We start from the raw sequence: 24,500 nt of genomic DNA, 5'->3' as shown, positions 1-24,500 counted from the left end.
AGGCAGAGAGAGAGAAAGGGCTGAGCAGAGAGCCCGATGCGGGACTCGATCCCAGGACTCTGAGATCACGACCTGAGCCGAAGGCAGCGGCTTAACCCACTGAGCCACCCAGGCGCCCCGAGCACGTTCTACCTTACCCGCGCTTTGGGAGATGGGCAGGGTGTTAGCAGTTTTTTTTTTTTTTTAAATCAGAAATGGGGAGAAGTCATATTAAGAAAAAAGAAGGAAGAGGGGCGCCCAGCCGGCTTAGTCGGTGGAGCATGCAACTCTTGATCTCGGGGTCATGAGTTCGAGCCCCACGTTGGGTGCGGCGATTACAGAAATAAAAACTTAAAAAAAAAATAAAGAAAAGTAAGAAAGTTTAATGACTTGTCAGTTATTTATTGGCCTACCTGGGCCTGGAATTCCAAGGATGACTCTCGTCTGTTTAACCCTCCGCGTGGCCATGTGTCTGGGAGCCCCGGAAGAGGACACGAACCCCCCCCCTCCACCTGATCACATTAGCACAGCCTATTGGATCGCTGAGTTATCACCTTGGAAAGTATTTTTAAAAGTGGGAAAAGATAGGTGGGGAATCAGCTTTGGTGAGAAGAGGGAGCAGGAGAGCTGGGCAGACCCTGGAGCAGGGAGAGGGGCTCCCATCCCCATCTGTCTCCCGGTGTCTCGCACCCCATCTGCAAGCGTTTCCAATTTCCTCCATCGGTTTCTCCGACCTGGTCCCCAGGGCTCTCTGCGTGCCCTCTCCAGTGGCTCTGACTTACCTGGCACTGGGATTAGTTTGAGGGGGTGTCGCCCGGAGGAGGGAGGACTGGGAAAGTGGTGTGTGTGGGGGCGGGGCAGAGTGTAAAGGTGCTGGGGTGTGGGGTGGTAACTAAGCCCGCAGTCAACCCCTTGGCCAAAACCCTAGGCACCTCCCACCCTTAGTCCCGCTGCCCAGCCAGGACAAGGGGCGAAGTCTCGTCGGCCGGACTTGAGGCCACCCAGCTGCGCCGGCCCCGGGGCCCGCACGCCCCCCCCCCCGCCCCCCACCTTCCCCGGCACCTGAGTCCACTCCAGATCCGGGCCGGGTTTCCTCCGCGTCGCCAGGGTCTCCGCCCCTCGGAGCCGCCGCGCGGGCCCAGCAGAGCATCGCTGCGGGAGGCGCCCGCAGCACCCGAACCCCGAACCTCCCGCCCGCGTGCGGCACTGAGCCGCGGCGCAGACCCCACATCCGCGCTCCAACTCCGCGTTGGGACTGCTCCGGTCCCCCCGCGCCGTCCGAACTCGACCCTCGGGGCTCCGAAGGGACCCCACTCCCGACACCTGGTTCGCTGTCCGCGTGGCCTGCCCCGCTCCGTGTCTCGGTATCCCGGCCCGGGCTCCGGCTCCGGCGAGGTAGGGGGCCGGGGGCTGGGGGCTGGCGTGCTCCTCCTCCGCGGAACGGGGGTAGCAGCAGGCCACCGCCACCCCCCAGGGGAAGACAGCCGCTGTGCCCCCTCCCGGTCCGGTGACCTAGATAACTGGGACCCGGACTTTGCCTAGATGTTCAGAGGCACTTTCCCGTCCGTCATCCCTCCCCCATCCCGTCGTCATTGCGCTCCAACCTGTCGCCTGAGCCTGGCGCCCACGGGGACCCCTGCCAAGTAGCTTCCTTCGGAAGCTCTGTCCCGCCTGCCCCCCCCCCCACTCCCCACTCCTGGAAAGGCGCAGAGGAAAGACTGGGGAAAACCCTCCAGGACAGCCCCTAATCCATGGCTGTGGCTCTGGGGCACCCCCCCATGGCTCATTGGTCTATCTTCCTCATCCCCTGCCTGTGCCCCCATTTTATCTTGTCTCCCCCGCCTCTGTTCCCGAGGTCTCTATTCTCTTCCTGACTCTTTTTCTGGCTCTCTCCTCCGCTTGACCCCTTCCCCCATCGCGCACCGTGGGGAGAAGGGCGAGTGTCGCTGCTTTCTATTTATGGTCTCCCTGGGGAGGGGGCGCATTGCTAGGACTTTTTTTTTTTTTTTTTTCATCTGCTTGGCCCAGAGTCTCGAGGTGTCATGTCTGTGTCTGGTATCCGTGCCTCCTCCCACTCCCCTCTCCCATCCTCTCCTGCCCCGCACCTCCCTGGCCGTCTTTGTCTCCTTCCTGCCTCCCTTCCTGTCCTTTTTGCTCTCTTCTTTGGGGGCTTTGTGTTGCTGCCGTCTCTTTGTCTCCGCCTCTCCGCTGTCTGCTCCCTCCACTCCCTCTTCCAGCTCCGAGAAGCTGTCGACGACCTCAAGGGCATCAATATTTCAGGTGTGTGGGGTGCAGGGGAGGTGGGGTGGGGGGCCTCCCGGCATGCCCAGCGAGGACTTTAATCATCCCCTCCCAGAGTGCGCATTCCTATTTATAAGACTGAAACAATGGAACAAGATATGGAGGGCAAGGGAAACGCTGCCCCTCTTCCTGGAGCTCAGTCCAGGAGATGCCTGAACTACATCTCCCACAGTGCCCTGGGGGCACGGGCTCCCTCTGCCTAGATACCTTATGGGAATGACAGTTCAAGGAGCCAGGTTGGAGGGCACTGTCCTGAGGGATGGAAAGGAACCAGAGTGTGGAGCCAGGGTTGTGGGGCCAGCCAGCAGCTTTGGCTTGGCCTGGAGCCTCTGGCTTGCTTTGTTCCCAGCACCCACCTCCCCCAGGGTTTAAGGAACTTGGAACATTTGTGTCCCGTCCCCCAAAAAGGGAATAGGTACAGAGGAGTGCCTGGGAAGAAAATGAGAGAGAAGAATTTGCAAGCTCTTGTTTCTTTCCTGAGACCTCCTTACAAACAACCTTATTCAAGATGAAGACACACCCTTTGGAAAGAGTCTCCCCCAACTTGAAAGCAAAGGAGGGTAACTGAAGCCTCGTGTCTTGAATCAGTTGGATGGGTCCCTGTCTCCAAGTTGCTCACGTTCTGTCCCCTTTGGGGGGTTGTAGGAAATTGCCGAGCTCAGCATGGAACTACCAGCTGATATTTTTCAGGGACCCGTGAACGACAGGTGAGGTTGCCTGGGAATGTAGACGGAAGCCACAAGTTAACTTGCTCATTTCTGAGACCCATCATTGCCAGAGCCTGCCACAAGGAATCTGATGCTTGAGCTGGTCCCAGGCTTGTTGGCATGGAAGGGCTGACAGTGGGGGGGAGGGCACTAGGGATTGCTCCCAAGGACTCCATCTCTGGTTCTGAGCTTTTAGTTCTTGGGACCTTTGACTCCTTCCAAGGAAGGACCCAGTAATTCCTGTCCTTGCTCTTCTGCCTGGGTTTGGAGGCCCAAATACACCAAAAAATACACTCCCCCACTGGCCTGGGAGCCAGGAAAACTTAACCTTGACCTCAAGCCTGGCTCTATCCAAGTGGAGTCACCTTAGGCCAGATCTGAGCCTCCTTTGGGTGTCTGTTTCCTCACTGTTAAAGAAGTGGGTTGAACTTGATGGTCTCAGGTGCTCTAGCAAGGGCTATAAGATCCTCTGAGTCTTTGCTTCCCCTCTCTCTGATGATACTGACCTGATGCTGTCTTACCTCAGCCAGGTAAGGATTACCCAGGAGGACCTTAGACATGGGGCTTTTGTTTTGAAGTTTCATCTGTATAGCAAGCATGCTGTAGTTATGTAAGCTGTTTATGGTGTGGGAGCTAAGACCATCCCCCACAAAGTAGCTAGTAGATGTGTCTCCTGGGATGTTGGTTAATGAGGCTTGAGGTCGATTGTAGGAAGGGACTGTTATAACTAGCTGAAAGAGAGGAGGGGGGTTTAATTGATTGATTTGGTTGGTCTGGAGGGGAGAGGTCTGCAAATGAAGAGCCATTAGGACTTGGGGAGGGGGCTTTCTCTTGGCCCTATTTCTGGCAGGGAAAACAGAAGAGGCTGAATGGTGACAGATCCAGGGGAGCTGACCCAAAAATGAGAATAGGAAGGACACAGAAAATCTTGAGTAGGAGATAGGGTAAGAATTATAGGAAGAAATTAGAAAGAAGAACAGAGGGAGAGAGAAAATCAGAAGAGACTCTCTGGAGGGAAGGTAACTGGAAGAGGGGCATAGGTGATCTTCGTGGACATTCTGTTTGCCGGAGCTCCAACAGAGCCTTTTCCCAAATGATCATCTAGCCCTAGAGGGGAGCCAGGTCTCCCTATGGAGAAGGAGGGAACAGACTCCAGCAGGAGGAAGGGAAAGGCGTTTTGATCAGCCTGGGAGGAATGACTTGAAATTTTCTAATGGACCTATCCAACTGTCCACTCTGGTTAATGTTTGAATGTATGTGTCAGAGGTGGGAGTGGAGGGTACTGGACTGGCAAGAGGGGAAGATCTGGAGTTTATACCCCCCCCACCTTTGCTCTGGGATTGTGACTGGCAATGGTAGGACCCTCTGTTTTCCCCAGGGACCCCTTTTGTAGGGAGAGTGGAGATGATGGTTTCTCATGTTCTTGCAGAAGTCTTGGAGAAGTGGTGGGACCTTTTCAATCCTTTACCCCTTCAAGGGCCTTTTGCCCCTTGTCTGAGTCCCTTAGGGGCAGCTGGATGTGAAGGGGATCTCGGGACAGTCTCTGAGGAGCTCATGGGGTTCCCGATTTGTGACTGTTGAAGAACTCCCTGGTAGGTTTGGGAGCTCTGGGAGCTTGCCAGAGCCAGAGGTCCTGTATTCCTGGGGTCTGTGTGGAGAGCAGAAGAGAATGGGGTATTTGTGTAGGAAAGGACTGTGGGGGCTGGAGGTATAGGGGGCCACATGTGGAAACAGGGGCTCTGACTACAACACTGGGTTGTCTATTTTCTGCAGGGAAATGAAGTTGGAAGCCAGGTGTGGTGCAGCCAGCTCAGAGGTCCCTAAGCCTGAAAACAAGGCCAAGTCAGATGCCCAGCCACATTCAGACGCCTGGAGGGGGAGGCTGCCACGTCCAGATCCGGATCACGGCCCGAGGCTGAGAGCGAGACCCCAGGGGCTGAGTCAGGGCCTGAGGCCAAGGCCAAGCCCTTGGGGGCCAACCCCAGGTCCAGATTGGGGCCTGACGCCAAGGCCAAGCCTTTGGTCTTCGTGGTGGCACAGAACGGGAGTTTGAGGAGGTGCTGGCCATCTCGGGGGGCATCTCCAGTAGGCCTCGACGACTACGTTCCCAGCCACTACCACAGCCGGCTCCTGGATCCCGATGGCACCATGGTGCTGGCCAAGCGTAAAGGAGTGGTGAGAGTCGGGGCCCAGGTGAAAGCGGGGTGAAGCTACGTTTGGTGACTGGGATCTTAGGAAGGAGAGGAGGCCTGAGGAGCCAGTCCGCTCTGGAACCAAAGAGTCAGGCGTGCGGATGCAGGGGCCCAGCAATGAGCGCAGTACTGGGAAGAGTGGAGGAACCAGAGGGAGGGACTGGTGAGAGCTTCGGTGTTTGAAGATTCGTTTGAGTAGTTTTGGGGGTCAGGAGCATAACAAGAGGAGAGCAGGCAAAAGAAGGTAGACTGGAGGTGAGACCAAGAGCGGGGTCAGGACCCCTGAATGGACTGAACTCACGCTCAGAAAGCATCTGGAAACTGCGAGCGGGCCGGACTGCTAGAGGGGGGTCGGGGCGGAGCTAAGAAGAACAGGGGGGCGTGGCAGGGACTAGGGGGCGTAGCAAGTTCCTGGGGGTGGGGCCAAGGAAAAGGGGTGTGGCGATGCCCAGCGACCCGGTATAAGCGGAGCTGGATCCTCTCTAGAGGTGGAGGAGACCGGGATGGAAGGGCCGGCTCTGGAATTCGAGACCCGAGGGCTGAGGAGATCTCCCCGGGCAGGTCTGGGCCTGGCCTGGCGCCCGGGGTGGGGACGACGGAGTACTCAGCGTGTGGGAAGAGGCGAGTCCCGTAAGCCGAGAGACCCGGGTGGGGCGGAGGGCCCCCTAACGGCGTCGGTCCGCAGATCGTTCTGGAGTCGGTGCCCTTGATCGACGCCAGGGAGACCGTGCTGGTGGAGGGGCTGCGCGTGGCGCCCAGGGAGCGCGGCAAAGGCGTAGCGCGACAGCACCTGGGGGTCAGGGTGGCACAGCTCACGCGGGACAACCAGCTGGGCCCCGGTGAGCTGAAGAAATACCGCCCAGTCACGCAGCAGGTGAGAAGGACCCGGGAGCTCGCATAACCAGGCGTCCTCCCGCCTCGCGCAGTCACCGGCTTGCTTTCTCTGCTGAGTCTGCCGAGTGGGAGCGCCCGTGAACCCTGCACCGGGACTCGCAGACCTGACCCAGGCCCTTTAGCCTAGTGGCAGTCAAAAAGCTCCCGACCCCCAGCCGTCCAACTCTCAGTCCTTACTCCAGATGGCTGTCGAGCCCCGGCGTCCGGAGTTCCGTGACCCTGCTTCCCCTCTATTGCTCCTGCTTCTCTTTAGGGACCCAAAGATCCTGATCTGGGCCTTTGTCCTTTCCCTGCGCCTCCCTTATCCTACCGACTAATCTGCTTCCCACCCTTCCCCTCCCCTCGGAGACCCAGGACCCCACACCGACCTCGCCCCTCCTTGGGGATCCAGGCACATATTCAGAGGCACGCCTCCTGCTGTCGCCCTCCGCACAGCGCGACGAGCTTCCAGAGGGACCATTATCCAGGACTGGCAGCCCTACCGGCCGAGGGAAAGCAGCCCGCGCCCGCTGGCGGCCAAGGCCTGGAGTGGCGCGTGGACAGCCCCGCGTGCTCACGCTGTGCACGCGCCCCTTTCCCATCTCGCATGGCGGTGACGGCACGTGGCGCTACCTCAACATCAGCGCCTTCGGCAGCGATGACGCGCAGGTGCAGAGCCAGCTTTTGCGGCATCTGCAGCCCCAGGCCCCGCACCTCGCCGGCCTCATCGTCATGTGCCGGCTTTTCCTAGCGCCCCAGTTATGCTCACAGCTGGCTGACTTCTGCCAGGCCGGCCGGGGGCTCGAGCTGGTCAAGGGTGATACGGAGCAGCATCTGCTGGAGGCCGCCATCTAGGGTGTGTCCTATCCGAGCGGACAGAAGCAGCACTTTAGATCTGCCGAAAGCCCCGACCCCCTCTGTTCGCAAGCTCCGCCCTCTGCCCCTGCTCTCCGCGGTCGGCTCTGAAGCCTCGCCTTACTCGCAGCGCCCTAACATTTTACCCTGACTTCTCTGGCGCGCCCCGAAGCTGTTGCCCACGCCTTGATCCGAACCGCCGGGTTTGGGGGAGGCCCTTGCGCTGCGATTGTCCACCCTTTCCCCCTTACTAGCCGAAGAATGGGTTCCATCCCAGACTTCAGAGCCTTTCCTTGTCCGCCGCCTTGGCCTGACAGTGAATTCGGCCCTTCTTGGCTTCTCCCTTCTGCCCCCTCGCGGATGGGAGCGGACAGAAGGATGTGCGATGCCCAGCTGCTCAACGCGCATTACTTTTCTTCCCCCCCGCCCTTTCTCAAGCTCGCAGAGCTTGCCCAGCACTCTCCTCCTTGCCTCCCTCTCGGCCTCCTGCGCTTCTCCATCACTATCCTCTCCCTCCTTCCCTCTGTGCCCCCACCCTCCTAGACACTTAGCTCCCCGTGGCCCATTTGTCTGCTCCTCCATCCCTCTTCCCCATGACCTTTTCATCACTCACCCCGTTTGCAATACGGAGCCTGTCAATGAACTGGAATTATAATGCCCTGTTGACCCTCCAGGGACGCATCTTTCCAAGCCTCCCGCCTCTGACGGGTTTCCTCCAACTTTGCACCATGTTGCTATGCCAGAGGCCCCCTTCCCATGCCCCCAAACAGTGGCCTGAACCAGGCCATGGACCGGGGGCTGGGGGGGGGGGAGTGGAGAGTCTGGCGTGGGAGTCTGGCGTGGGAGTCTGGCGTGGTTCTGACCGGGCTGCCTTCTAGCGCCACTGGAACCCCCACCTCCAGTTATTTCCGGACATCCCTCCCTTCCTCTGGGTTCTTTAGGCTTTTTGGACTTTGGCAGTTTTCTATTTGAGTCCAAGTAGTAACAGCTGGAAGTACACAGCGCTGTCTCCTACACTGGATGCTCATATCTACCACGGAGGGAGGAAACAGGTTCACAAAGATCAAAGTGACTTCCGAGTCATTCAAAGTAGCTTGGAGCCAGGCAGGGCCTAGAATTCCGGAGTCCCAAGCCCTGAGCATGCCTCAGAACCTCACTCCGTGGGACCGGGAGTGCTGGAACTTCTTGCTGGACGGTGGACAGTTGGTGGGGATTTGTTGACAGCAAGCACAGGCGTCGCTGGGGATGGAATCAAAGACGTGGGCAGAGAAGGGCTCCTGGAGGTGGGAGAAGGTGAGCCAAGAGGACAACCGCTGCTTCATCACTTCCCCCAGTTCCGGTTCTGCTGTTGCTGCCTTCGGCGTCTGGCCATGCTGCCACCCTCCCTGTCACTTCAACCGTGGCTGTATTGCAATAAAACGGACCCTTGGCCCACCCTCTGTGTCTGTTTCACTTCTCGGTGGGGGAAGGATGAGACGCATTATCCCCCCCCCCCTTCCCCAGCAGCCTGTATTAGAGAGGATCTCTAAGCCCTGTGGCAATGGGGCTAATGACTTCCTGGAGCTGGAGAGGGCTGCTGGCCGCTGCGCGCCCCCACCCCCACCCCAGCCCAGCGGCAGAAAGAAGCGGTTGCTCTGGAGCGAGGAGGGCAGCTGCGCGGAGCCCTGACAACCCCGGGTCCCTCTTTCCCCTGGACCTTGGAGTCCGCTGCTATCCAAATTCTATGGGTTTCTCTCCCAAGTTCCCCTTGGCATCCAGGACCGGCCTCCCTCAGCCCCACAATCCAGGCGTCTAACTCGCGGCTCGCGGCTCTCTTGGCCCGAGCTCTCGCTTCCCGGATTCCTGGGTGGGCACCCCACGGAATGGGGAGGAGGTAGAGGGAGCTTGGGCACCGCCCCCCCGGGAGCCGAGCTCCGGAGCGCCGGAGACTGCGATTCCGAAAAGTAACACGCGGGGGCGCCAGGACGCGCGGACGCCGGCGAGGCAGCGCAAGGTGGTTTCCGTCCGTGTGAGTGTGTCCATGGGCGTCTTTGTGTGTCTGCGTTTCTGTACATGTGTGTGCGAGTCACAGGGTGTCCGGGTGGGATGTATTCGGGACAACGTGCCTGGTGTGCCCCAGACTCAGGTACTCCAAGTGGCTTTTTGATGAGGAGGATATTTGATATGTCACTATGTATGTGTGGATGGGGAGGTAGGCAACTGTATCGTCGTGTGTGCAAGGCGTAGCCTGTGAGTCCCTGAAACCGCATCTTGGATTTTTGAAGTCACATTCCCTTAGGGTTTTTATCCCCTCCCACCATCCCATGTAAAAGGAATGAGGGCTCTCAATGCAAATCTCCATTACCCTGGTCACATCTTCAGCAAGTGTCTGAGTGACACTGCCATGCTAGGTGTGATATTGTGTTTGTGTAGGTGGGTGTGTCTCAGAACATCAGTGTAACTTTGAGTAACAGTATGTCTGTGTGTGACAGGTGGATGTTGGAGGATGCTGGGGCAGAATTATGAAAGTACACAATTTGCTATCTCTGGTTAGTTTGTGGATATCATCTTCATGGCGTGTGTGTTTTTCCTTCTCAGTCTCTCCAGAAGCTGTCTCTCTTTGTGTCTCCCCCATCTCTGTCTCTTTCTCTCTCTCTCTCTCTCTCTCTCTCATTCTCTTGGTGACTCATCTCTGCGGCTTTGCCCTCCCCCGGCTTTCTGGGTCTCCCATCCCCCACTCAGGAGTGGGTGGGGGTATGAGAGAATGGGACCCTGGAACTGAAAATCAGGATGAGCACCCCCTTCCTATTACTCATCATTCCCACACCCACCAGTGGCCCCCAGCCCCCTCTCAGTCCCCTCCCCAGTACTCCCCACTATACTGAACTGGGCTGGGCAGGGGATAGGGTAATGATTCTCAGGGGGGACCTTCAGCACCTTCTTTCAGTTCAAACTGGAGACCCCTGCCCCTCTCATAAAGTGCCCCCCTCTCTGCCTGTCCCCCCATCGCTGACGCAATGAAAGGCTGCAGAGGTGAGTCACCGGTTGGGGGGAAGGGCGGGATGGGGGGACAAGGAGCTGCGGGTCCCCAAGCCCCTGCCCTCTTTTTCTCTTCCAAACCTTCCCAGGGAAAAGACACAGGGGTCTGTCCACCCCCACTCCCCTCGCTTTCCAAATCTACAGTTTGGATCACTACTCCATTGGACCCCATCTTCTTCTGCTGCCCTCTTGGAGAGTATGAGAGATTCAGAAACAAAGACAGAGAGAGGGATTTATACAAATAACTCAGAGCAAACACCAGGGATCCCCTCCAGCTCTCCATCTCAGCATTGTCTTTTCCAGCTCTGCCTCTCCATTATCTTTCCTTCCTTCTCCTTCCTCTACCGATTCCAGCCAACTGTCCCCAGGTCCAGCTCTTTTCCAGAAGCCCCTGGAGTCAGCAGGGTATGAAGGGCACAGCATATCTCTGAGAGGTGGGGTGTGTGTAAATGAGCACACCCAGGTAGGAAACTGAGATGAAGAGAAATAGACCCAGAGATAGACTCAGAGATTCAGAGTCCATACAGACAGGATCCAGATTGTGGAATCACCAACCCTATTGTGGGGTGGGGGCCCCTGGCTTCCACCTTGCTGCCCCCCTCCCGCACCCCATGGTGGCTGAGATCCTTGGGATGTCAGTGTCTGAGAAGCTCCCCTGGGCTCTGGGCTGAGTGGAGGAAGGAAGGGGTGAAAAACTGGGGGAAGAATGGAAGAATAAAGGAACGCTCTGAAAACAAGGGGGCAAAGACCCGAACTTGGGGACTGCGGATGAGTGGCTTTACAGCGCAGAAATCTAGAGATGGCAAGTGTGGGGGAGGGGCAGGCAAGATCAAAGACACAGAGATATCTGTATAACTTCTAACATAAATCAGAAAGCATGGAAAGACTCAGAGAAATAAACAAAGACGCATATGTACACACACACACACACACACACACACACACGACACACCAAACCAGGCTCACTTTTCAGACAGCAGCAGATGCCCAGACTGGACACACTCAAAGCTTTCCAACCACACAGGTATACAGACACTCAGAAGGATTGGAACCCACATGCACTCATACAATGACATCTGGAAACAGGCACAAACATGGCCACATAGATTGCAAGAGATTTCATATTTAAAGTGCAACACTATCATGCCTATCCACTCTATCTGATTAAATACACAACTGGTCTTCCAATTCCCTTTCTCCACCCCCCCTCCCCATGTTTCATTAAACTCTGCACACAACACAAACACATATGCACACACAGGTGCGTGCGCACATACACAAGCCCACAGGAACACAAACTGCTTCTCCAGGTGCCTGTCTCCCCTCATCTCACACTTAGTTCTTAGCCCCATCAGCCTCTCAGTCTGCCCCCCTTGGCTCTTTCCCTCCCCTCTTCCTTCTCTCTTGGATGGCTACCCCTCCCCCCTCCAGATGTCTGAGCCATCTCTCTGATTCATCCTCCTCGGGAAGGTAACGTGACCCCCTCCCCATTCCACTGCTCACAGTAACCAGGCTGGGAAGATAAAGGGGAGAAGAAGAGGAGGAGAAAGAGGAATGTGGGGAGCCCCCAGGTTAGGAAGTGCTCCTCGATAGTTGCGTGTGTTGGGGATGAGGGGGCGAGGCACAGCCTTGGGGTCTGCTGCCTCCTCCTCTCTGCTTTCTGTGGTATCTCCACAGTCACCTTGGTTCTCAGTGCTGTGGTTTTTTTTTTTTTTCCTCCTTTAGCCTGTTCCTTCTACCTGTTCCAGATTCCTTCCTTCCTCCCTCCCTCTCCTGCTCCCATCTCTTCTCTCTTTCCTCTCTCTCTACTCCTCCCCACCTCTTTCCCTGCAGAGCTGATGGGCTTTCTTCTGGGAAAGTCAAGCCACTGATGGAACCAAGAAGCCACTGCTGGCTATAGAGGAAAGCACGTGAGTGTGTGTGTGTGTGTGTGTGTGTGTGTGTGTGTCAGAGAGAGAGAGAGAGAGAGAGAGAGAGAGAGATGGGTCAGTGCTAGGAACAGATGAGGAGGGGGTTGAGGACTGGCTCTGAAAGAGTCTCTGAGCCCCTGAGAGACAGCCCTGATCTCGGTTTCCCGAGTCTTAGGGTGTGGGTGCCCTGCGTGTGCCCACAGGCACCCCTGTGTCCGCAGTTCTTGTGTGTCTGGCATGTGTCATTGTCACTCCCCCCTTTCCCTGCCCACACCCCCGCACAGCTCGCCTGCACCGCAGCCCCCTCCAGCCTCCCTCCTCCCCTTCATTCCTGCAGTGGCTGCTCCCCTCGCTTCTCCCCTGCCCCCTCCCCATTTCCGCCCTCCCTCCACCCCCGCCCACGGGCTGGTCTCCCTTCAGTGGACCCGGCTCGCTGATGGATTCTCTTTGCGCAATCTGTGCGTCATCGCCCCCCCAACCTCTAGCTGTCCAAGCCCCCAACCCCAACGCCTCTGGCAGGAGATACGGACGAGGGGTCTGATGGTTAGAGAGGGGCTATCTCTGACGTTGCACACTCACCCCCCCACCCCTCTGCAACGCTTCAAACCTTCCCTTTAAGCAATGAAGAGAGCTGGAGTTGAGTCACCCCCCCAACCTGCACAACCCCCTCCCCACCTGGTTTGCTCTCGCCCTCCAAACGTCCTTTGGGGGGAAGCAGAGGGAGGGAAAGAAGCAGGAGGAGGGTGGGGGAGAGGTGGGCTGACAAGGGGCAAGCCGGGCCGCCAACATAAGCTACAGAGTGAGCTGGACTGAAGGACAGACACACCTTTTTCTCCAAACACGCACCGACTGTGAACAGACACGACATAGAGGCACACATCCTCAGTCTTTCCCCTTTCTTCCGACTCGGACCCTTTCCAACGGGATTACCAAAACCGCAAGATCCACCCATCTGCCCCGGCCCAGGGCCGGCACCCCGCACCGCAGATCCGCGAACAGCGCCAGCAGGCGCCCAGATCCGTCCCTCCTCTCTCGGGTTCACGCCGTCCTTGGGTGTGTTCCCCGTGAACCGTGCGTGCTGTCGGGGGGTGGGTAGTCCAGCCCCTTCCTCGGCTTTGGAATCTTTACCCTCCCCCTCCCCAGTATGGATCACCTACTGATGCCCAGTCAGACCCTGGGAGTGCCCCCATTCTGTTCGGCTCAGCGACGCGGGCTCCCGCAGCTGCAAGTTGCTCTGTAACCCACCCTCCCGCCTTGGAGCATCTCAGCATTCACCCTTCCATTCATTCTCACATTCATTCATTCATCCTTTTCTCCTCGTCCCTCCTTCATTCATTCATAGCCCCCTGCCCCGCCCGCCCCGGCGATTTCATTCATTCATTCATTCATTCATTTCCCCGGTGCTAAGCTAGCGCACGCCCCTCCAGCCGAGGCTCCCGGCGCGCAGGCGCAGGCCGGGAGAAGAACACCTTCTCCAATCACTGGGCTGCCCCCCACCTCGAGGCGCCCGCCCGCTTCCCCATGAATGAACATTGACGTCAATGGGGCGGGGCGATCCCACGTGACCCTGCGCTCTCCCCTTTATAAGGCGGCAGCGGCGCGGGCGCTGTCCAGCGTGCTGAAGCCGGAACGAGCGAGTCTCCCAGAGCCGCGCGGACCCAGCTGAGCCCAACCCACTGGACGCCAGAAATCGACCGTCGCTCCTATCCCAGCCACTGCTCGGAGCCGAGGCGGACGCGTCCCGATCTTCCCCTGTCCCCACCCCGCCCCGACCCGACCCTCCTCTCCACCTCCCGCATCGTGACACCAGCTGGTAAATACTCCGCTGTCCATCCCTCAAACCCTCGGCAGCCGTGGGCGTGAGGGAGGGTTCTCTCTCCTCCCGGATGGGGGTGTTAAAAACACAGCGGGGAGCCCCCGGTAAGGGTCCCTGGTAAATGGGGGAGTCGCCGCTTTTCTCTTGCTGCTGAAGTCGCCCACGCACCATCCGGGGAGTCCTGTGGGGAGGGAGCAGAGATTTTCCCCCCCTTATCTTAGCTGCTTAGTACGTGGGCGCTGGCAGTGAGATGGCTTAGGCAAGGGGGCGAGGAGGCACTGGGGGGAGCGAGGGTTGCGGGCGTTTTCCCATTTACACGACTCCAGAGATCGGCACAACATCTCTCTCCTTTGCACCTAAAGGTCCCTCTTCTGGGTAAGGTTAGGGGGATGAGGGAAGCCCTGGATTTCCTGATTAAAGGTGGGGGAAGGGGATATAGAATCAGAGAGCGGAAAATTCTTACAGAAACCCTCTCTTTCTTTGGTCCCTTCTATTTTTCACAGTCTCCGGCAGTCCTTTGGTCATGAAATCGCTCAGGTTGCCGGCTTCCACCCTCTTCTGCTTCCTTCTACTGATCAAGGGGTTGGGAGCAGCGCCCCCGGGGCACCCTGAGGCGCAGCCACCTCCCCTCAGCTCTGAACATAAAGAGCCGGTAGCTGGGGACGCAGTGCCCGGGCCGAAGGATGTTAGCGCCCCAGAGGTCCGAGCCGCTCGAAATTCTGAGCCTCAGGACGAGGGAGAGCTCTTCCAGGGCGTGGATCCCCGGGCGCTGGCCGCAGTGCTGCTGCAGGCACTTGACCGCCCGGGCTCGCCTCCGGCGCCCGGCGGCTCCCAGCAGGAGCCAAAGGAAGAAGCAGCAGAAGCTCTGCTGACCGAGACCGTGCGCAGCCAGACCCACAGCCTCCCGGCGCCAGAGACCCAGGCACCTGCGGCCCCGCCTCGCGCTCAGACTCAGGAGAATGGTCCCGAGGCTGGCGACCCCTCCGAAGAGCTCGAGGCGCTAGCTTCCCTGCTCCAGGAACTGCGAGATTTCAGTCCGAGCAACGCCAAGCGCCAGCAAGAGACAGCGGCAGCAGAGACGGAAACTCGCACGCACACGCTGACCCGAGTCAACCTGGAGAGCCCCGGGCCGGAGCGCGTGTGGCGCGCTTCGTGGGGAGAGTTCCAGGCGCGAGTCCCGGAGCGCGCGCCCCTGCCACCCCCTGCTCCCCCTCAATTCCAGGCGCGTATGCCGGAGAGTGGGCCCCTTCCTGAAGCCCACCAGTTCGGGGAAGGAGTGTCCTCCCCCAAAACACATCTAGGTGAGGCATTGGCACCCCTATCCAAGGCGTACCAAAGCCTGGGTGCCCCTTTCCCCAAGGCGCGCCGTCCGGAGAGCTCACTCCTGGGCGGCTCTGAGGCGGGGGAGCGCCTCCTACAGCAAGGGCTGGCGCAGGTAGAGGCCGGGCGGCGGCAGGCAGAGGCCACACGGCAGGCCGCGGCGCAGGAAGAGCGGCTGGCAGACCTCGCCTCCGACCTGCTGCTCCAGTATTTGCTGCAGGGCGGGGCCCGGCAGCGAGGCCTTGGGGGTCGGGGGCTGCAGGAGAAGGAGGAGGAGCGAGAGAGCGAGAGGGAGGATGCGGAGGCGGAGCAGGAGAGACGCGGCGGGGCAGAGAGGGTGGGGGAAGAGGATGAGGAGGCGGCGGAGGCGGAGGCAGAGGCGGAGGAGGCTGAGAGGGCGCGGCAGAACGCGCTGCTGTTCGCCGAGGAGGAGGACGGGGAAGCCGGAGCCGAAGACAAGCGCTCCCAGGAAGAGATGCCCGGCCACCGTCGGAAGGAGGCTGAGGGGGCAGAGGAGGGCGGGGAGGACGACGACGACGACGAAGAGATGGACCCTCAGACGATCGACAGCCTCATTGAGCTGTCCACCAAACTCCACCTGCCAGCGGACGACGTGGTCAGCATCATCGAGGAGGTGGAGGAGAAGCGGAAGCGGAAGAAGAACGCCCCTCCCGAGCCCGTGCCGCACCCCCGGGCCGCCCCCGCCCCCACCCACGTCCGTTCCCCGCAGCCCCCGCCCCCTGTCCCCGCCCCCGCCCGCGAGGAGCTGCCCGACTGGAACGAGGTGCTCCCGCCCTGGGATCGCGAGGAGGACGAGTTGTTTCCCCCCGGGCCCTACCACCCTTTTCCCAATTATATCCGGCCGCGGACACTGCAGCCGCCCGCTGCCTCGCGCCGCCGCCACTACCACCACGCCCTGCCGCCTTCGCACCACTATCCTGACCGGGAGGCCCAGGCGCGGCGCGCGCAGGAGGAGGCGGAGGCGGAGGAGCGCCGGATGCAGGAGCAGGAGGAGCTGGAGAATTATATCGAGCACGTGCTGCTCCGGCGCCCGTGACCTGCCCTGGCTCCGCCCCCGTGCGCCGCTACCGCGTGCGCTGCCACCCCCCTCCGTGTTTCTCCTCTCCCTTCTCGGTGTTTGCATGCACCCCAGCCCCGCCCCTGGCCGCCTCCCGGCCCCGCCCCCGCCCTCGGGTCGCCCCGCCCCCGGGCTGCGCCGGGACCCGTCAGACCGCTTCCCGGATTCCAAGCCCGAACACCCTAGACTCACTCAAGGAGGCCCCCCGGGGCCACCCCAGGCGGCGGGTGGTTTGTGCGAATCCCCCACCCCACCCCACCGGGCCTCTGTCCCCACCTAGTCCCTCTCGGGACGTCCCCGTCCAAAACCGGAAAAAGCTGTTCCAGTTAATTGTGTGAAGAAGTGTCTGTCTCCTGCCCTTTGGGCCTCCAAGGAGCCTCTCCACCCTCTCCAGATCGCTGTGAATTTACCTATTCTTTCCCTTCTCTGTTGTAAATACCCCTCACGGAGGAAATAGTTTTGCTAAGAAATAAAAGTGACTATTTTATTAGGACTTTGTTCTCCGTTATTCACCCGTCCCCTTGGGCCTCCGTGGTCCTTCCCAAGGGGCGGTGAGGGAAGCGCCGGCCACAACACCCCTCGCCTCCTGTTCAAAAGCCAGGGTGGTGGAACCGCTTTCAGCCGCATTTCAGAGTAGAATATGGCCCATATCTACGAAGAAAGCCCAAATTGCACTTCCAGCCTAGCAGGGGTGGTGGTGGTGGCCGGTGGCCGTGGTGGAGGGTCCCTAGGGTGGGTCCCTAGGCCACTTAGAAGCTTCTTCTAGCCATGACCCTCCAGCCTCTTTGGCCGGTGGCTCCACAGCCCAATTCCAACCTCACCATTCGCCTCCTTCCCCGGACACCTAAATTCCCTGGTCTTGTGTATTTTACAACATACAGGGAGGAGGGGCCTCCAGCTACAGAAACACCCTGCTTTCAGCCACTCCTCAACCCTTTGGTAAGCATACAGGGTTGGCTATACCCTTGACCCCCTGATTCCTCTCTCCAAATAAAACTAAAGCAGCTGAATGAAATCTTCCACAAAGGAACCCTTCCAGGAGTGAAACCGTGTCCCTAGGAGTTGCTCGTCCCTGGCTGAAGGTGGCCAGGGAGCTGGAGGTACCAAGTTCGGAGAGGCACTGAGCTCACAAATCCGATTGGAATAAGGGCGCTCAGCACGGGTTAAATTTCCACTTTGGATAAATGACGGATGTATTTTCATAGGACACGAATCCTAAAAATATTCATTATCATTCAAATTGAACCGGAGGTCCTCTATGTGTTTGTTTTTTTCCCTTTAACACCAGCAGTCCTAGCTCCCGTCCCCTTCTGACTGATCCCAGAGGCCTTTCCTTCCTTCACAGAGCCCAAGCAGACAAAGTCCAGAAACGCTTTTCCTTTTATTTCAGAGGAAAGGAAACAAAGTCAGACGCTTCCCACACCCCACCCCTTAGCTCCTCTCTGGAGCTTAGCTCCTGCCTCACCCAAAACATGGAGTGAAGGAGGGACAGTCTCCATAGAGCCTGCCCTTCCCCCAGCCCTCACTTCCCGCAAAGTGGCAAGGTTAGAAAAAAATTAACCATGTTGTTCCTCCCCTGGCACTGGACAGAGTCCCCGCGGTGGCCGAGGAGGAGGAGGGTAGATGAGGGGAAAGGTCTTCCCTCTCAGTATTCAGAAATCCCCCCACCCCATCCCAGGCAGAGGGGCTGCCCTAGCTGGCTACTGGGGCACGGTGGAGGTAGGTTATGGGGCAAGGGAGAAGAGAAGAGCCCTGAAAACCTTTTCCCTTTAACCTGACGTATTTATATATTTACAGTTTTAACAGAGGGGAGAAAGTCTGGGGTAACATTAGTTCTTCAAAGGCAGGGAAAGAAAGCCAAATAGCACCCCCATTTTGGTCACATTTTCCTACCTCCTAGCTCCTAAAACCTTCGTTGGGGAAAGGGGAAAGAGGAGACAGAGGTGAGGGAAGGAATGTTTGAGGGTCCTGAGCCCACGGCTCACTCCAGAAGAAGGTGAGGCAGCAGAGGAGGGGTGGCTGGGTCCCACCAAGAAAGGGGGCCCTCGTGCCCTGCCTCTCCACCAGCTCCCCACAGCTCCACGGGCCCAGGCGGGGTGGGGGGCTATGCCAGCCCCATCTCCTCCAGCACACTGCGGGGCGACTCATCTTCCTGAGGCAGAGACAGACAGAGGGTGACGCAGAGACACCAGGAGAGGCAGACAGGGAATGAGGGAGAGCGGGGTGGGCAAGACAATGACAATCACGGCGGGGGGGGGGGGGGACACAGAGAGACAGGGGGAGGGGGGGAGAGAAAAGCCAATGTGAGCTCAAAGCTGGGACAGTCTCCAGTCCCCAGTCTCCAGGGTCCCGCCCCCTAGAGCCAACTGTGGCAAGGAGGGGTTCCAGGTGGGGTCTGCTGCCACCCAGAGAACCCCAAACCAGAAGCTTGGGGAGCAGGGGGCGCTCCGTCTCTGAGGCAGAAGGGAGTGAAGATGGGACTGAGGGGTGGGAACCCTGCTTTCTGGAGGCTGGGGGTGCCAGATGGTTGGGTCCTTTGATTCAGAGTGGGGGCAGGGAGTAATAAATTGGCATCAGGTCCCTGAGGGAAGGTGAACCAGACTGCAGAGAAATGAGTCATTAGGGTCTGAGCAGCACACTAGTAACAGGGGTGGGTGTGTGTGCCAGGGCACGTGCATGTGTGTGTGTGTGTGTGTGTGTGAAGGGGACGCTGGACCAGTGAGGTGCCAAGTTCAATCCTGCCCTTTCTCCTACTGCAGAGATGAGCCCCCATCTCTCCCCCTCCTCAGAGCCAGCCCAGGCCAGCTTGCTTGTCATTGCAGATTCTGGTGACTCATCTCCCTGCACCAAGTCTCAGCAGTGGCACAGCAGAGAGGGGGCAGGCAGTAATGGGGTGAGGGCGGGGGCATCAGAGAGCAGAGAACCAACAGCCAGGCACCCTCTACCCCAACCCCCAAATCCCCACAGCCCCTTGCTTCTGAGGAGCAGAGGCTTTTGGGTGTGTGTGTGCTGTTACCAAAAAAAGGGGGGAGGGGCCCCCCACCTCCATGAGACACCAGGAAAGAAGAATTACCTATCATGGGCCCCTCTCCGGTTCCCTAAGCAACCCCAAATGCCAAGAGAAGTATGGGACCAAGGAGATCTGGCTGGGACGAGACACCCTGGGTCTCGGGAGAAGGAGGAAGAGCGGGCACAGGAGGGCTGCCGGCCACCCTGACTTCCCACCCTGAGCAGTCAGTCAGCGCTTGAGGGCAAGCTGGCCAACCCGGCGCCATGGGGGCCAGACGCCACAGAGAGGGGGGCTCCCTTGGCAGCCGGAAGGCGGCAGCTGCGGCTGGCAGGCGAGGTGTCCAGGGAAGGAAGGGCCCCCTGTGCCATGGCACTCTTCCTCCTCCTCACTGTCCTGGGCCCATACCTCCTGCAGCAGGTCGGCCTGCTCGATGGCCTTCAGCACACTCTTTTTGGAAGTGTCCTGGACATCACCCCCCATGAGAAACTCATCCAAGATGAAGTAGGCCTTCTCAAAGTTGAAGATGATGTCCAGCTCGCACACCTGGGGGGGACGGGGAGAAGGCAGAGTTGAATGTCAAGGTGCATTCCCACCCCACCGGTAGCCTAGCCGCCCACCCTCTTTTCTTCTCACAGCAACACAGTCTTCTTTGTGACCACTGCTCCCACCTCATGCTCCTGCCCCAGGCCTATGAACCCCCGAACCCCAAAGCCTTAGTACTCGGTTTAATTTTTTCTTCTCCTTGTCTAGTCTCTTTCTCTGTGAACATGAAAAACGAGTTGCCCTAATCTACCCTACTGTGAGTCCTGTTGCCTTCCCCCCAAAATCTGTGTCATTGTTTCCCACCTGGGGCCAGGCTAGCCTCCCTCCCTGGGCGCTACGGGGCTGGGAAGGAGGAGATTCTGGATCACGGGCGGAAAGACTTGAGCGCCAAGCAGGGCTCTGCCACTACGCCGCTAGATGGACATGACATTTCATTTCTCTGCGTCTGGTTTCTCATCGCAAAATTGAGATAACACCACCTACTCACAAGATAAAATGAGGAGCAGACACGAGAGCCTGAAAGCGCTTTGTAAACTGTTAATTTGGAATACAAATGAGGAAATTGTTCCTTCTCCCCGTCTAAGGTCTGAGCTGACAGTCCATGCCTGGCCTATTCCCTCTTTCCCCTGCCGATCAGTAAATCCAGACTTGCTGGGCATGGGACCTGGACATCACTAATTTAAAAAAAGAAAAAATCAACTCTCCAGAAAATTCCAATGCAAAGTCAAGGTCAGGAGCCACTGATAAAATCTGAAATGTGGGGTCTGTCCTTCTGTGAGACCTCGGAGCTCAGCTCTAGATATACTGAGTGGCAGAATCTGGTGCATACCTAACACCCCCCCCCCCAGGCTGATTAAGGGATATGGCTAATAGGCTTAAGGCTTAAAGAGGGGAATTAATTACTGTTCTCACTGTTCCAACTTGGCCTCTCCCAAACCTTCCAGGCAGAGACTGGGTTTGGTAGAAAGAGAGGACTGCTGGGTACAGACAGGGCGGGTGGGGGGACTTACGCTGCCGAAGTACTTGTCCAGGAGCTCCACGTACCGGTGGATCAGCTCCAGCGTGATGAGCTCATTGTCTTGGCCTTCAATGGCGCAACAGAAGTAGAGGCTGGCGTATCTGCAGGCAGGGGCACAAGCAGGGTTGCTGGAGGGGCTGCTGGGCCTGCTTTAGGACGCAGGCTCTGTGCGCCCAAACCTCCCTTTCTCCTTATTTATTCCCAGCACAGGGTCCGTGTCCCTTCTGGACACAGGCTGGGTCTGTGTCCCTACTGGACACAGGCGGGGTGGCCCCAGGGTATGCAAATAGTAACAACTCACTCTGCCTCTTGGGGGCTCTCACAAGATAGAGACAAACATGCAAGCTCTTTCCCTCTTACCCTCTGACCTGTTCAGTTTGACTCAGCAAAAACCTGAGCCAACTAATCCACCTGCTCAGAGAAGGAACTGGACAGAGTGTGTGTGTGTGTGTGTGTGTGTGCGCGCGCGTGCATGTGTTTGGGGAGAGGCGGTGCAGGATCTATTATTGTTGAATGAGGCTGCAAGGGACACGTGTGATGGACAGGATAAGGCCTTGGTGACAGAGGCAGGTGTCAGGCATGAGCGAAACAAGTGGGGAACCAGAATTTCTTCCAGGTAAGTTTGGAGAGTAAAGGAAGCTAGAGTTCCTCACTGCCCTCCAGATGGCCTTAGCTCCCAGTTCTCCCTGACCTCATTGCTCAGCCGTTTGAACCCACTGCCAGACCCCCCTCTGGCAGGATCCGGACAGCTATGGAAAGGAGATGGCGAGTCACCTCTTATAGACGACTTTGAGATCCCTCCACTCCAGGAAGCTGCACATCTTGGGCTTGCGAGCCAGAACAACCTGCATAAGCTCCCGGACCATTTTCTTCCGCTCCTTGTCTGATGTGGCCAGGTACCATTTCTGCAGCCGCAGCTTCCCCTGCCGGCTGAACAGCAGCATGAATCGCATCTAGGGGCAAGGGGCAGAGCTGAGGGTCAGAGATCTGGTTCTCTGAATTTGTTTACTCCAGAAACACAGCTACGGATGCGTCCCACAAATGTCTCTAACTCTTCTCTATTCACAGCTCCCAAGGGGTTCAAACAGCAGCCCTTGGGAGTCAACTCTGGGTATGCCCAACAGCAGGTGCCTTTCCTTCTGGGGCATGTCAGAGCTTCAGAGTCTCTCATTTGGGTTCAAATCCCAGCTCCGGTAGTGGAGAAATTTGCCTCGGGCGATTATTCTATGTCTCAGGGCCTCAGTTTCCTGGTCTGTAAGATGGATGTAATAAAACTACCTACCTGTTTGGAGGGATTAAATGAGTTGCTATACACAATTGTGCCTGTCACATGGTAAGGACAGTAATACCTTAAGTGTCACTATTATTACTCCTTCCCCTCCTGTTTCCTACTTCTGTCTTCCAAAGGTCAGTAAAATGCCTAGTAAGGTGACAAGCAGCTCATAGCTGAAACCACAGAGATGTCTGCTTTCTTCTGTAGTCCCCCTACCCACCACCATGCTGAAATGGGATATTTTGTCTCTGCAGACGCTACCTTAATTCTCCACCCTATTCCTAGCCATACACCCTTGCGGATGTCCCCAGTGCACTGCCCTCCAGTGCCAGTCGTATGCCCAGGGGTAAATTCCACCCTTTTCTCTCCTCAGCCAGCCAGGCCTCTGGCCACCCTCAGTCCTGTCTTTCTTCCTTTTAGGGTGCCTCCAGCTATGCACCTGCACCCACTCTTTTCCAGATACCAGGTGACCGAAATTATTTCCTTCTCAGTTCCTGGGTTAGGACACTGCCATCCTGGGTGGTTCCTGGAGCTTTGTGGAACAAAGTGCATGCTGAGTAGAGTGGGGAGGAGTACACAGCCCTCACTACCCCATGGACCCCCAGTTTCCCAGTTCCAGGGGGTCCAGTCTACACCCTGGAGTTAGCTCCTTCTCCCTGTAGTTCTCCTCTCCCTGGGCATTACCAAGGGCTGGGATCCGTGGGTGTTTGAAACTGGACTTGTTTAGGAGATTAAATGAGAAATCAAGGGGGGTTTGGTGGTGGGGAAGGGGACAGGCTGCTAGCGTGGCAGGAGGGCAACAGAGGGGCGCAAGGAAGCCCTTCGCCTGAGACTGGGGGGCAGGGGAGCTGGAAGCCAGGAGGAAGACGGAAGGCCTGGGCTCCGGAAAGAGAATGGGATGGGGGTGGGGGGCGGAGAGCCAAGAGCACGGGAGCCGGGGATCTGAAGCCCGGGTCCCGGAGGGCAAGACCTCGAGCCCACTTGGCTTTCCCACCTCACCCAGCCTGCAGGCGAGCAGAGCCATAAACCGAGGCAGGACATCCACTCCTCGGACCCGGAAACTCTCCCTTCCCACACACCGCTCTCCCCGGGCCCGCCGTTTCGCTGGGCTACACGGGAACAGAGGGTCTTGGTGACCCGCCAACCCCGCCGCCTCCCTTCGCCGGCAGGCCCCCGCGCCCCTTTTCCTCCGGCGACTTCCTGCGGCAGGGGTCGGGACCCCCTGGACCGCCACCCACGCGTTACCCCCCGGCTCGGGACGCTTCCGCCGCCCCCTAGTCAGTCCCCTCTTGCCCCCCAAATGCGCCCATTCCCCGTCCCTTCTCCCTAAAGCCGTTTCCAGCTGCTCTTCCTTGCGAGGCCGTCTGGCCCACCCGCCCGGGTAAGCGGGGCCTCCGAGGACGGGAGGAAGAGAGGGCGGCCCCACAGAGGGCGGCCCCCAAGGACCCCCGCAGGTGCAGCCCACGCCCCTCGGTTCCCCCTCCCCTCCCTCTCCACACAGCCTACCATCCTGCAGCCTCCGGCTCGGCGCGTCCCTCTTCGGCCACCGTACGCGCCAGCTCCCCTCCCTTTCTTAACCTATCTCCTCCTTCCCTCCCTCTCGTTTGAAGCCCCGCCCCGTCCCGCCCCGGCTCCGAGGCCCTTCCAGAGGCGTACGGCGCAGGCGCCAGCTCTGCGGCGCGCGCGGGCGGGGCTGGAGGCGGAGATGCGGAAGCCATGGCAACCAGGTCCTCGACTTCAGCTGTGAGTAGCTCTGTCGTCATGGTAACAAGGCCGTCTGGTGGGCAGGTTGGAAGATGGGGGAGGAGGACAATGAGGTCCTCGCGCTTCGGAACCTTGCGGGGAAAAGGCGGGAAAGGGGGTGAGAGGTGGAGGGGACGACTGGTGGAGTTTGTGGGGAAACAGGGACGACTGAGGGGGGCGCGGGGGCGATGGAGAGGGCGCAGGGCGGGAACCGGACGTGGGGAAGGAGTCCTGACTTGAGGGCTTGAGGAAGACCAGACGAAGCGTGGTGGTGGTGGTGGGGGGCGGCGGGGGTTGACATAAATATGGAGCCCAAAGAGAGATGTACCGAGAACCTGCTCGATGCGGCGCCCACCTGAAGTGAGGGAAGTGTGTAGGTCATGAGGGAGATGGGAGATTTAAAAAAAAAAGGGGGGGGTGCTGATAGGAAAGGGATGTGCGGAGAAGGGAGCGGGCATGAATGAAGGCAAAACGGGAAGAAATACAGAGCCTCCTAAAAGGGCAGCACGGGTCGAAACTGAAAAAGGACAGATGTAACCGGGACGCCAGGGCAAAGATGAGGCTGTGAATTAGTGAATTAGATGAGGCTTTCGGGCCGGCGGCGTGCGCGAGTGAGCATGCGCACCTGTGCCTGCGTGCTTCCTCGCGGTCGAGTGAAGCAATTGGCAGGTCGGGGTAAGAGAACCCCTTCCCTTTTGTCAGGTCGAAAATGATGTTATTATTTCTGAATAGCACTTGAAGCAATTGTTGCTAAGGTCTCACCCGTCTCCATTTTATGCTCTTTTTTTTTTTCTTACCCTTGGATATGAATTAATATGCTCTCGTTGCAAGAACAGGGGGCCTAATTCGCCTGGGATACGGTCT

At 58.4% G+C, this 24,500-nt stretch overlaps 3 protein-coding genes across 3 annotated transcripts; 2 read left to right on the top strand and 1 right to left on the bottom strand.

Annotated features, from left to right (window-relative positions):
* The first annotated feature begins 2,862 nt into the window (after positions 1 to 2,862).
* On the top strand, positions 2,863 to 7,735 carry NAT16 (N-acetyltransferase 16 (putative)). Its single transcript, XM_059155249.1, is given in 9 exon segments — positions 2,863 to 2,987; positions 4,761 to 4,854; positions 4,941 to 5,019; positions 5,022 to 5,074; positions 5,076 to 5,162; positions 5,865 to 6,053; positions 6,422 to 6,521; positions 6,524 to 6,602; positions 6,604 to 7,735. Coding segments are annotated over 9 exon segments (1,029 nt in total). The 5' UTR covers positions 2,863 to 2,943; the 3' UTR covers positions 6,908 to 7,735.
* Positions 7,736 to 13,431: 5,696 nt separating this feature from the next.
* Positions 13,432 to 16,542, top strand: VGF (VGF nerve growth factor inducible). The gene is made up of 2 exons (XM_059155243.1): positions 13,432 to 13,648; positions 14,155 to 16,542. The coding sequence occupies exon 2, from the start codon at positions 14,175 to 14,177 to the stop codon at positions 16,026 to 16,028; it is 1,854 nt and encodes a 617-aa protein (XP_059011226.1). The 5' UTR covers positions 13,432 to 13,648; positions 14,155 to 14,174; the 3' UTR covers positions 16,029 to 16,542.
* Positions 16,543 to 17,411: 869 nt separating this feature from the next.
* On the bottom strand, positions 17,412 to 23,522 carry AP1S1 (adaptor related protein complex 1 subunit sigma 1). The gene is made up of 5 exons (XM_059155686.1): positions 23,400 to 23,522; positions 21,395 to 21,573; positions 20,613 to 20,721; positions 19,465 to 19,602; positions 17,412 to 18,201 (listed from the first exon to the last, which is right to left on the bottom strand). Exons 1-5 carry the CDS (start codon positions 23,400 to 23,402, stop codon positions 18,154 to 18,156), a joined length of 477 nt encoding a protein of 158 aa, XP_059011669.1. The 5' UTR covers positions 23,403 to 23,522; the 3' UTR covers positions 17,412 to 18,153.
* Positions 23,523 to 24,500: the final 978 nt, after the last annotated feature.

The sequence above is a fragment of the Mustela lutreola genome, chromosome 17 (genome assembly GCF_030435805.1).
Source record: "Mustela lutreola isolate mMusLut2 chromosome 17, mMusLut2.pri, whole genome shotgun sequence".
In the NCBI taxonomy this organism is placed as follows: Eukaryota; Metazoa; Chordata; class Mammalia; order Carnivora; family Mustelidae; genus Mustela; species Mustela lutreola.
The sequence above is the reverse complement of the archived record's forward strand: the minus strand, read 5'-3'. Positions and strand labels throughout refer to the sequence as shown.

Excerpts from the sequence above, each read along its gene's own strand:
- VGF (XM_059155243.1), top strand. The coding sequence starts at position 14,175 with ATGAAATCGCTCAGGTTGCCGGCTTCCACCCTCTTCTGCTTCCTTCTA.
- AP1S1 (XM_059155686.1), bottom strand. Across the intron at positions 19,603-20,612 it reads TGGACAAGTACTTCGGCAGC|GTGTGCGAGCTGGACATCAT; the intron begins GTAAGTCCCCCC and ends CGTCCCCCCCAG. Across the intron at positions 18,202-19,464 it reads AGGCCGACCTGCTGCAGGAG|GAAGATGAGTCGCCCCGCAG; the intron begins GTATGGGCCCAG and ends TCTCTGCCTCAG.